We start from the raw sequence: 13,376 nt of genomic DNA, 5'->3' as shown, positions 1-13,376 counted from the left end.
AATGCACCTGACAAATCATACTGCTGATAAGGAAAAAAATTATGCAATCCAATATTTCCTTTGATCATAACTCAAAATTTGGTATACCAATATCCGACTCCTTTATAATCATTTTGCTCAAACACATTACATAACATCTGATTTGCCCTCAATCTCAATCTTCAATTCCCCATATCCCCACCCTATTTTAATACCTATCTTACTCCTCTTTTTATGTATTTTAATTTTAAGCATCAAAGTCACATCAGAGAGCTTCAAAGTCAAAGCAAATTATTCTCTGCTCACCAAAAAATGTATGTTCCTTCAACAAATTTCTAAGCATTTCGTTTGAAAACCCACAATCTGCCCCTCATGCATATATTCTAAACCATTGCGTACAAATATGGGCAAAAACCATGAAGTAGCAAACAATATGCTCATCTTCATGCTTACCAGCTCTTCTCTGATAGCCTATAGGGAATGTGTGTTACCATGTTCCATGCAAGGTGTGACCATACATGTAATTATTAAGTTCTTAATGACTCATATGATCTCAAGCCACAGGGATATAAACATCTCAAAAAAAGTAACTAACCCCCCTTAAATAATGGCTATTATTCAAAAAGTGGCTATTGTATTACAAATCTGTAAAATGCGTTGGAAGCAGAATTTATTTATCAACTGCGCATTTTGACACCTCATTTGATACGATAGCCCAGAAAACAATAAAACACCGGTCAATTTAATGTAGTGAGCTTCAGATTTGAAAGTTGCACTTACATACAAATTTTAACAATAAAAAACACCCAGATATCATTACACAGATTTCCTTCCATTACACTGAATACAAAATCAATACAATTTACTGCAACTTTCAAATCTTGGGTTTCATTGATTTAAATGTACGCTGTGACGTCAATTTTAGTCAATTGCTGCAAATGAGGTGTCAAAATGTGCAGAAATAAATTCTGCTTCCAACGCATTTTACAGATTTGTAATACAATCACCCATTTTTGAATAATGGTCATTATTTAAGGGGGGTTAGTTACTTTTTTTGAGATGTTTACAATAAGATACAGTTAATCCTTACAAGGGGTTTTACGGCTGGCTCAGAGGCCCATTAATTGATTAGAGGGGAGTTGGATTTTGAATACCCATACATCTTGTCAATATTCACACGGCTGGCGTAGTACAGCCTGCGAGGTTGTAAGATGAAATTAAAATGAATTGTTTTTGAGGAGTGACATTGAATGCAACAGAGAGCAGCGATTCCCCATTCTTATACTCCGGGTTGATTTCATGCGTGTGAAATACACATACATGTACTCAGGTGATCATTTTAAGGGTTCAGCTCATAACTATGATGTTTAGAAAATGTGGGGGTGTCTGTGCATGTGCAATAAGCAGCATGTATAAATGTAGTGTGTAAAGAAGCTGGTGCATGTAATTTTAAGGGTGTACTACACCCATGACCAATTTTGTGCCTATTTTTGAAATTTGCTAAAAAATTATAGCGCATTGGTGACAAGTTTGATATGTATTATAGGGGCAAGGACTACAACTAATGCACAGGAAATTTTATTTCAGCACAGGCAACAGTTGTGGAGTTACAGTCAAAAATGAGGGAAAAACCAATATTTGATCTATAAATCAATGACTACTTACCGCCTTGAGTTGCTGAATTTTCAGTGCAGTAGTTGTAGTCCTTGCCCCTATAATATATCTTACTTGTCACCAATGCGCAATAATTTTTGAGAAAAATGCAAAAATAGGCACAAAATTGACAAGGGGTGTAGTACCCCTAAAAGTATAATATCTGTGATTGTACAAATGCATGATATAATTTATATTCACCTTCCTAAGGGACATTTGTTGAATGTCAAATTTTGTGTGTACAAGATACAATGTTCACAAATTTATTGTACAATTTGTCCACATTAAACAGTGAAAGTCAAGAAGGTAACATCCCCATATGCATAGTCCTAAACAATATCTCCATTCAGAGGAGAGTGTAAGTACATTTTGTGTGTTTGTTTTCACTGACAAACGTGGACCCACCTATGACATTTCACTTAAAAAGTGTGGACCGTGGACGTCCACAGTGGTAAGAGAGCAGCAGAGGGAACCACACTCTGTAATAATGCATATGGGGTAAAGGTCCTCCATCGTAGGTGCAATACCAGGTCCACAGTTTGGTGGTTTTTATCATATATCTTACCACTTTCAATAGTGAAATGTCAGGGCATAGACCGTAGAGGTCCATTGTTACTGTTAACTACATGCGGTCCACGTTTGTCGGTGAAAACGTGTATGTGTGGGGGTGCATCTGTAAAACGTGTGAAACAGTGATACATTTGCATTCCATCCCGATAAACTGGGGATACGCCTGCAAACAGGGGTATCCCCGATACCCAGGGAACGGCGATAAAAACTAGTCCCAAACAAAAATGTTTGGTAGACTCATAACCGGTGCGATCTTACCTTTCCGATGTTGATTAAGATACTTCTTGCATCGATCCCGAGATGCGAAAAACCAATAGTCATTTTGTCCCACATAAATGAATAAATAACAAAACCCCGATCCCCGAGTGGACTCACCCATTCGGTGACGTCACACTACGATAATCACCCCTTATCCGACTTGGGCAGCCCTACCGCCAAACTTGTAGGGGCGGCGGGTCGAGGATAATCAACATCGGAAAGGTAAGATCGCACCGGTTATGCGTCTACCAAACATGTATGTTTGGGACTAGACTCAGTACACCGTCGATCTTACCGTTCGATGTTGATTAAGATACTTCTTGCATCAACATCTGAAAGATCGATCTAGCAAGTAACCGACGGATGGAGGTACAAGATTGGCCAGCATCTGATAAGGATCGGGAGAGTGGGTAGCATGGTAATCGCGAGGTCAAACTATTTCCCCCCCTCACGGCCGGGAAACAGAAAGACTACGTGAACAGACAAAAACCCCTGAACTGAAAGTTCAGTGGTTAAGAATAGAAACACTGGTTCTTACCATGTTGGAATTCTGATTGTCCGCAAAAACACCTGATACCCAACCACCATATTATCTCCGCAGAATAGCCCTGGAGAACTTATCGCCTGGTCGTTGGTTTACGTTTTTGTAGTAAACCGTGGAAAAGGACGACGGGTTCTTCCAAGACACAGCCTGACAAATCTCTTCTATGGGGACCCCCCTATGGTAGGCCCACGAAGATGAGATAGATCTGGTTGAGTGGGCCTTGGGGCGGCGTCTTTGCCGCCCGAGTCCACCAACACCTGGACCAGCCACCGTGCAGAGTCTGTTTAGCGGCTGGACCGTGCGGTTCTGCGTGAGTGATAAATAAGCGGTCATGAGCCCCTCTTAAGGTTTGTGTTCGCCAAGGTAGTGCTGTAGCGCCCTCACCGGGCACCACAACCTGTCTTCGGCTATTGACGAACCCTGCCCAATACTGGGGAGGAAGAGGGGCGAGTGTCGGAATGTACTTCGCTCATTTTTGCAAGGAAATCCGGCGAAGAAACAGCGTCGCCCGTTGTTAGTAAATACGGAGGCTGACTTGAGACTGCGTGCAACTCTGAGCAGCGCCGTCCGAAGCCAACGCCAGAAGAAAGGCCGCCTTAAGAGTGACGTATTTAAGGGTCGCTTTTGACAGGGGCTCAAAAGGGGACCCTTAATATACTCCAAGACTGTGTTGAGGTCCCATGGAGGACCACCTTCCTTTCTGGCGGGCGCTCGTTGAACATACCGTCGAGAAGAAGACTTAGGGACCCATCTGAATTGATAGTCGACCGTCTTGAATCCTCGATGAATCGAGAGAATGGCTGACTTATAGTTGGCTATCGTTGCCTGCTGAAGTCCTGACCTGAACTTTTCTGTCAGAAAATCTGCCACTAGAGGCACAGAGGCTCTAGTGGGAGATGTATTTCTCTCATCGCACCATGCGTAGTAGGGAGCCAAACGCTGACTATACGTCACGGAGGGTAGACTCTCGTCTACCCCGGCGATGAGAGAAGCAGCTTCTGATGAAAAGCCTCCCTCCGCCGCACGTTCCTGATAAGGGCCATGCAGCTAACTGCAGGTGCTCTAGTGGTAGACTTGGTACCTCTCCTCCGGGCATCCGGAGTAGATTTGGTAACTCGGGGAGTACTCGCGGCTGTGCCGCTAGTAGATCCACCATCGGTCCTAAACCACAGGTGTTTCGCCAGAACGGTGCTATCAGAATGACGTTGCAATCCTCCTCCCGATCTTGGTCACCACCCTTGCGAGTAGCGAGATCGGGGAAAGCGTAAGCAGTCATTCCTCCCCAGTCTCACGGACAGAGCGTCCACGGCGAATGCCTGTGGGTCTCGCGACCCTCGAGCAGTACACGGCAGCTGATGATTGCGATGAGATGCGAACAAATCTATTGAGGGGTGGTACATCACCTCGAAGATCGTCTGGGCGACCTGCGGAGCAAGGGACCATTCTGTAGGTCCCGACACCTTTCCTCGTGACAGATCGTCCGCGAGGATGTTGGTGACTCCCGCTATGTGCATCGCTCTCAACGTAATCTGCCTGGCCTTGCACCACCCTATCAGGCGTAGTGCGTGCAGGCACAACCGTGGTGACCTTGTGCCCCCTTGTCTGTTGAGGTAGGCCACCACGGTTGTGTTGTCCGCTTGGACAACGATATGAGATCCACGATCACCTTCTCGAAATGCTGGAGAGTTCTCTCCACTGCCCAAAGTTCGAGACGGTTGATATGGAACTCCGCCTCCGTGGCCGACCATAGGCCCGAGACTGAGTCCCGTGGATGTGGCCCCCCAGCCCAGTTTTGACGCGCCGGTCGTCACTACGTGATTTACCGCTGGTGCAGGGAACCTGACACCTTGAGTCAAATTGGGCTGATGGGTCCACCACCAGAGTTCCTCTCGCGCGATCTCCGACATCGGAACCGCGAGGGATATTGGGTGACGACTGGGCCTGTAAAAGGCTAGAAGGTGTAGTTGTATAGGCCTCATGTGAAAGCGGCAGTGCGGTGCGAGGTCTACCATACTGGCCATAAGGCCCAAAACCTTCATCCATGCCACAGCGGTGCTCCCTCTGACTCGGCCAAGAGTCGGGCACACCTCGCCATGTTCGCCACCCTCTCGGGTGAGGGCGCCATGATCCCTCCTTGAGGTTGATCTGGGCCCCTAAGAATAGTGGTGTCTCATGTCGGGACCAAATTGGATTTCTTGACGTTGATCAGAAATCCCAGGTCCCGCACCGTACGGACTACTAACTCCACGAGACACTGTGTCTCCAGTGGGGTGCGTCCGTAAATGAACCAATCGTCCAGGTAGCAACACATGTTGACTCCCCTGCGCTTCAGGTACGCTGCCACCGCCCTGACCAGGAGTGTAAACACTCTGGGGAGGTGGACAAGCGAATGGCAGGCATCGAAACTGGTAAGTGTGACCCTGTACCTTGAAGCGTAGAAACATCTGATCGTGAGGTGCGCTCGGAACATGCAGATATGCGTCCGAGAGATCTAGCGATGCCGCCCACATACCCTTGATGGGGCAGGCTAGCACCGGCGAGAGTCTCCATTCTGAACCTCTTGGGCCTGATGAACTCGCTCAACGGCTTGAGGTTCAGAATGGGCCTCAGTCGCCGGTCTTCTTTGGAGCCAGAAAAAGCGTGCTCCAAAAACCCTTGGTGAAAGGGGGTAGACCGACAATCGCTTGCTTCGTGAGAAGCTGAGTGATCTCTGATAGTAGTGCCCGACGCTGGGGGCCGTCTGGCGGCACTACCGTGGACCTCTGAATCGTGCAGGCGCACGAGGGGTGGCTGGTAAATTCCAGCCTGTAACCCCCACTGACCACTGACAATACCCAGGCGCCCGGTGAGATGGCATGCCATCTCTGGGCGTAATGCACAGCGGCGGTCCGCCACAGGGGAATCCCTGTGGAAGTCCAAGGCCTGCCGGCATGGACTGTCGACCGCCGTGCCCTCAGGACCGATCTGGTTTGCCACCCTTAGAAGAACGGCTCTTCTTAGGGGCTTGCCATACGGTCCAGCACTACTCTTGCGCTTCCCAGTCTTTTTGGGAGGTGCTGGAGTAGCCTCGGGCTCGGGTGTAGTCTGTGGTGTGCGTCCTGCTGAAGCCGGAGCTGGCGCTGAAGAACGCTTAGAAGACTTCTTCTTCTTGTGCTTCTTCTTCGCCTTACTGCCCGTCCCCTTGGTCAGGGCAGCCTCCGACTTCTTCAGAGTGCTCTCATTGGTGGCCTTCTTTGCCCGGTCCTCAACCGTAGCGCAAAAGGCCTGTCCAAAGAGTAGCCCCTGTCCCACCGAGTCTGACTTCTTCATTGCATCAGCAAAGTCGGAGCCGTAAGTTGACTGGAGGGACAGACAGGCATTCTCCCGGCGGCGAGATGCCATCCTATGGGCTAGGCCCATAGAACTCTCGTTGAGGTTAGCTGTTAGCACCGCTAACAGATTAACCTCATGGAAGAGTTCCGACGTTGCCCGTGGTCGTTCGCTACCTTCCTACCGAGGTGCTCGGCAAGCGTGGTAGCGACGCTAGAGACTCTGATAAGCGAGCGTGCTCGCTTATCGATGAGCTTTAGCTCCTCCTCCCACTGGGGGGAGACCGACCCGTGCGCCTTGGCCGCTAGCGGCAGGCGCTTCGCAACGTCTGGATCCATGTCAGGGACCCTGAGGTAGGTTTCGTAGTCCTCCTGCGAAACACGCAGTGGAAGCGCAAGCACGCGGCGTCCGAAGCTCCAGCGAGCCTGACAGCCCTACTTAAACCTACCCTTGAGGTCCGCCGGGAATGCAAGTGCGGGCGACCCTTGTGTGGACGCCAGCTTAGCTGGGCATCCTACTGAAAAGATGCCCTGGTCCTCCTGAACGGACTCCTCCTGAGAGAAAGCCAGGCCCAAACCTTGGGCCACACGGCTCATCACCTCAGCGGTGTCCGCAGGCAGACCATTGCTAGCGAGTTCCTCACGGGAAGCGGGGAAGGATACCTGAAGCTAGCTGCACAGGCTCAACAGACTGTGAGTCGCTACTGGTTTCATCTTCCGACTCCTTTCCCTCGCCTTCAGACTCTGACTCACTCTCTGATGAGGAAGAGGTCTGACGACGGGCATCTGAAGGTGGACAGGAGGTGTCGCCACCGTGTGGCTAGCCAACTGAACACCAGCAGAAGAGGGAGTACTCCCGCTAGACCCCGAGATGCTAGCTATAGCACCCGGGATCCGCGACGCCTCGCTGCTGTCGCCCTAGCCATAGCAGGGTGCGGCCTACCCTGAGCTGTATCAGGGTTAGCCACTCGCCGCCTGGTTGGGTAACAACTGGTGGTACTGCTTGCCCAACGCTAGGCGGCACTTGCCACGGTGGAAGACCGTGGAAGAAACCACCCTGCGGCGGATACCACGGGCATACCCTGTTGGTAGCTGACCCTGAAAGGATCCGCCACCAGGGAAACCCCATGGAACGGTAGTACCAGTACCGCCTCCCCCTGTTGCCACAGAGACTGTGGTAACCAGGACGAGTACTGCGGTACCTGCGTGGTTGTAGCGTAGGTGCCCGTTAGGGCTCCCGGCTGCGTACCACCGTACCCATGCCTCACAGCGTTCCCCGCTAGAGGATCAAGCCGTGTGTATGGGTACCCCGCTATACTGGCTGTCCCTTGGCTAAAAGGAGCTTGCCTAGTATCACGGGTAGCTGAGCGTGTATACCCTCGATCAGTCACCTCGCTACCTGAATAGGCAGTATCAATCAATGGAGCCATGCTCCGCTGAATAGATAGTGATCGATCATAAGAGGGTAATTGACCCATTGACTGTAATGGATCACCCACGCCTGCTGGCTCTCGAGGACATAAGTGGGTTGTTGATCAGCCAGGCTGTTCAAACTACCTACCCTAACCTCTTGAGCCTCGCCTAAGGTCGCTGTGTGTGGCGGACCACTCACGGCAGCTATGGGCGCGTGCATAGTGGCTACCACTGAAGTCAAGCCGTAGCTCGCCCTCGGTAGCTGCCACTGTTTGCACTTGGGTCGCTGTCCCGTGAGAGAATGCGAGCCCAACCCCTGTATAGCCGCTAGCCAGTCCCGGAGGACAGCCGGCAGCCATTCCAAGGCCCAGGGAATCACTCGGCGGTCCCACCATGGAACGCTGCCGTGTGACAACCCCAGTTGGTTCTGCTAAGACTACACCTGAAGCGTTAGCCCCGGTATCGCTCTGCTAAACCCATGCATCGCCATTCATTACGACCCTTGCGGGGAACGAAAGGCGTGCTGCGTGTCCGTGGATCAACCCAGGCAAGCCCGGGTTCCACTGGCACGCTGCGTGCTACAGACCGGCCGAGGCAAGTCCGCTGCACGCTGTATGCTAGGATTCAACCCAGGCAAGCCCGGGTACCTTGGCATACTGTCCGTCGCCGCTACTTCGCTGGTGCTAGACCCGCTGTTCGCCAGCAATAGACGGGTGTCCACCTGCAAGAAGCTCGCTAGAGATCTCACTGGTAGACTGGTACTGCGCCTGTTAGGGCAAGTACCGCCTGCTGCCTGCTACTAGCTTAGACGTAAAGTCAGTGCTTTCGCTGGCTGCTAGGCCTTCGGGCTCGCTAGCAGTCCCCGGAGGGTCCGCCTGCTTGCCCGGGACCGGAGCCCCAGAGGTTACCTTAGCGTGGCCCTTGCCTGCCTCGCTAGTACCTACCATATCAATCTTACCTGTAGGCTTCTGTTTCTTAGTCTTCGCCTTCTGTCTGTGTCGAAGACCTAAACGAGCGCTACTTTCTAAATACTCGAAGTGGATGTCCGATAAGCCTATGCAAAAGGAAGCACACTTATTTGATTTAGAGCAATCCCTGTGGGAGTAGCAGAGTGGATGCGGGTCCCACTCTGGTACAAGGGAAGGGCATGATTGACAAGGCCTAGACATTGTAGTAATCGGGGAGCGTACAGCACTACCCCCCCGAACACAAGCTCAAGCCCAATAAACAGACCCACACGCACAGTGGCTGACGCTGATGTAGTGGTATGATATAAAAATATATATACAAAGGGATGAAAAACTGAAAACCTTTTGGGGAAGATTTGTCAGGCTGGTCCTTCGAAACCCACGAACTCTTAGCAGTAACTCAAGGCGCCATCAGACGCCGTACTGAAAGATATAAACGATAGAGCACACCATAAACATAGCGATAATCACTCACCATACATGTATACACAGTACTGTACAAACATCTATTGTAACTTACTAGTCTGTTATAGTTGTTTTACGTGAGAACAAAAATAAAATGGCGTCCTAAGGGCGGCCATTTTGAAAACGTGTGTCCCGTATATGAACGGAAACACACATACAAGCTAAGTTTTTGGATCGGTGTTGTCACTTTTCTAGCCGAAAAATGTCGTCAAAACTATCTCCCTAGCGACTATACTGGTTGGTTTTTACCTCAGTGTAACAAACAAACTGTATATCTCGGCCCTTTGGTTCGTAATGATACTTAGCGTTGGTAAAGAAAAATCCACACGCCTATCTCATCTAGAAACCAAGGAGGATAAGGGTGATTATCGTAGTGACGTCACCGAATGGGTGAGTCCACTCGGGGATCGGGGGTTTTTGTTATTTATTCATTTATGTGGGACAAAATGACTATTGGTTTTTCCGCATCTCGGGATCGATGCAAGAAGTATCTTAATCAACATCGAAACGGTAAGATCGACCGGTGTACTGAGTCTCAAAAGTTGTATATTTCTGTCAATGATTGCCGGTGGTTTAATACATGTGTGGAGGGATGCAGAATGCAACCCAACATACACTTGACGGATGTATGTGTGTGGTTTGTATGTGGTGAATTCACAGTGATTTGATCAATGAAGCTGCATGCATGTCATGTGTGATTCGCACGGCCTGTCTTAATCAACATAATGCATCAATGTTGACAGCCTGGATTTCTCTTGTACATAATAATAACTTCTGTTTCTGACTTGATTCCTATTAGGGAAAGAAGTTTCATTCCAGAATGCTTTCCAGCGACTCAATCAAATTCACATCTTCCATCGCAATATATAATTCCTTAAATATAAATCCCATCAGATGAATACTTGTTTCATCACTGCATATCCACCGATAGAATTCCCAGCACATATCACCTGCAAACCAGGGAGTGCTACTTACGTTGTCCTTGGAGATTACCCGCTTCCGGATTCTCTCACGAATCACTCTCAAGACGTCCAAAGACCATGGTCTGAGGGTCAAATTGCATCGCCTTGGTGCTGTTCGCACTCACTATGTTGATCTTTAATGACATGAGCGCCATGGTGATGGCTTGGTTTCTTGTGTCTTTTGGTGTAAAAAAAATAAGTTCCCCCCTTTAGTTGTTTCCCTCAGTTGCTTCGTTCAGTTGCGTAGTTTCTGCAGAAAACAAATACAAAAAATAATAATAAAATGTTAAATCATGCCGGAATTTTGTAATCAGTTATTGCCATAAAGAATAATTTCCATGATAAAAGCAACACACTTTTCCAGCTGAAATTAAAATAATTATTGTATCAAACATCAAGTCTGCAATTTTTCAGACTATTGCACATCTATCTAGTCTAGGTATAAAACCTTTCTTGAAGATTCAGATATCCACAGTAATACATATTTCATTATAAATTTGGCGCATTGGCACATACATTGTATACATATGCACAAAATGTTCACAGCACACAAAGCAACGTCAGATGCCAGTTAAATATGGATGTCAATCTAGATATCTCATTTCACAAAATATCATAATATTCATCTTTAACTCTTTTATTGACAATCTTCTTCCTCAGATAATTGTTTCTGCAACATGTATACATCATTGCTATGTATAACCATGTGCAACAATATACAGCGAGGACTAAACAAAACATATCGCATGAAACATATTCCGTTATTCAATCTATCATGTAGACATGTAGTGATGTAATACCTTCAAACAGTGCACTATTTTTCACCTACTCACATTTCAGGATGTGCAATACAATACGTAATATTATGTCCCTAATGTTGCTGCATGTACTACTGTGTCCGTCCAATCACACACTGACCATAATACGGTGTGTAATATACGGTATATCCAACAAACACAGGACTTCACATGTATGTACCACATGCACACACTGTCAACACATGTATGCAGCCCGACGCACACACGCAGAGTTCTACATACGAAAATGAACTCCCAATGAATACGAGTAGGGATGTCGACCATTTAATCAAGAAACAATGTCGAGATTAGTCATGCATTGACAATCATTAGAACTGCTAAACATACTATGAGCAGCAGTGGTGCCCCCCTGAGGCTGCTCCGTAGAAATTGGAACTTGACAGCACGCTAGCTCGCTAGGGATGCTTCGTTAAGGTTGATATGAGGTCATTCTGTATATATCTCTCCTATGCTTGTTTGCTATGGAGTGCTTGCTCTACTAGATAGGCCAATAGGCAGTAATGATCCTATCCTGAATCACTGGATATTTGACATAACATTACACTGAACCAGGCAGGCGTGCCAATTATCAAAGTTATAACCTCTGCTGACTTGTCTTGCCAGTTTAGAGTGTATTATGCACATAGTGACAGTGTGACTAGTTGCTGCTATTCAAGCATTACTATGACAGCATTGGTTATTTTTGATGTGGTGATTGGAAATTTTATTATGGAAAATAGCTGAAAATATTCCCTCACTTTGATTCTGTATGACATTGTTACAAGACTGAAAATTTGTAAACATTATATAAACATTACATTTATACAAAATGAAAATTACTATTTGATAATTTTCATTTTAGGGTTTGCCAGGATCAAAAAAATGCCTGTCAACAGATTCGATAGCTGCCAGTAATTGGACCACCAATTTGCTAATTATGGGGGACAAGCATTTTTGGCAGGTTAAAAGGAGGTGGGCATTGGGCAAGCGATTTTTGGCACAGATGTTCGCATTATATGATAAGACAATTTAAAGTTTTAAATTTGGGTTTCCCAAAACCTTGCATGTGTAAAGGAGAGGGGAGCAAAGATTTTTGGGGATGTCAAAAGGAGGGGACAAAAGTTTTTTGGCAAGTCAAAGGGGGGGGGGAGATGTTTTTTGGGACAGTCAAAGCAATATTTGGCAGACCAGTTTGAAAATTGACCACTGATGGTACACATGATTATTGCACAGCCCCTAAGTTACTGATTTTACACAAATGTAGACCTTTTAAATGAAAATTGCCCCATCTGGGATTATCTCATGTGGGATTTTCATCGGACAGGTTATGGACAGCCTGGGCATTTTCTGGCAATCCAAGTTCACTGTTGCCCGGCACTGTTGCCCTTCATAAACACTGGTGGACAGGTTGCTAGCTAAGCCCTTGCTTTTATCCCTTCCCTTCTTTCCTTTCCATTCGCTAAAAAATGAAAAGGGCATTAGGGTTAAAGTATGGCTATTAGAACACTTGATAAACTGAACAATTACGGTACTACATGAGAGGCCAAATTAACCAATACATGTAAATAAGACCATACATTTTGAACTCCACATGCCAATATAACACTATCTATCAGTCAGGCCCGTATGCCCCAAATTTGCTGAAATATACAAAAAAAAGTCCCAAAACTTCAGAATTTGGTCAAAAAAGGTCAAAATTTTGGGGGAAAATTCCACTTTTCGCAAAATTGCACCCCCTCCCCCCTTGGAAAAAAGTCCACTTTTTCAAAATCAGCGCCCCTAAAAAAATCCTGCGTACGGGCCTGTTATCAGTATAAAACATGTTTCCAAACATTCTACAATGTATGTTCCAAAAGAAAACTTCCTCTGCAGTGAGACTGAGAGAGGACACTATCTTCATGTCACCTCTAATCCCTATTTATGGTAACTAGGTCTTTTATTCCACCTGACAGCCAGGAAATTAAACCATTACAAGCATCCTCCTCTAGGTAGATTTATTTCTTTGCTCGTCAATAAGCCTACAGGTGCACGTGCGTGCACGTACATAAGTCGGCATGCTTATACAGCCCATGATTGAAACTTAATTCCGAGCTATAGCCGGCAACAAGTAACATTCATGGTAATCTATGATGGTATCATGGTGCAGCTCATGTGTTACTATTCTATCCACTATAGTGATACCAACCATTACGCTATTCCAGTTGAAATCCATACACCCCTATGAAATAGTTACATGCCCTTAATCTCCCACACAGGGGGTGTAGATTTCAAATGGAATCACCCATTCAGGTAACCCCATTTGAAATTCACACCCCCTGTGTGGAAGATTAAGGTCATGTCTTCCATAGGGGGTGTAAGGATTTCAATTGGAATAGCCCATTTGACATATAGTTTGACATCTCTATTTTATAGAGCTGAATGACTTCAAGTCACTGTCTGAGATGCTGTCTGAGAAGTTC

The 13,376-nt window shown here is 46.9% G+C and overlaps 1 protein-coding gene across 1 annotated transcript in view; it reads right to left on the bottom strand.

Moving 5' to 3' along the window:
• LOC140142249 (talin-1-like) overlaps positions 1-13,376 on the bottom strand; it is a 276,867-nt gene that overhangs the window by 235,700 nt on the left and 27,791 nt on the right. Inside the window, 1 exon segment of the mRNA XM_072164217.1 lies at positions 10,134-10,370. Within this exon segment, the coding sequence (XP_072020318.1) occupies positions 10,134-10,275 (142 nt within the window). The 5' untranslated portion in view covers positions 10,276-10,370.

This window comes from Amphiura filiformis, chromosome 20, assembly GCF_039555335.1.
Source record: "Amphiura filiformis chromosome 20, Afil_fr2py, whole genome shotgun sequence".
NCBI classification, from domain to species: domain Eukaryota; kingdom Metazoa; phylum Echinodermata; class Ophiuroidea; order Amphilepidida; family Amphiuridae; genus Amphiura; species Amphiura filiformis.
The sequence above is the reverse complement of the archived record's forward strand: the minus strand, read 5'-3'. Positions and strand labels throughout refer to the sequence as shown.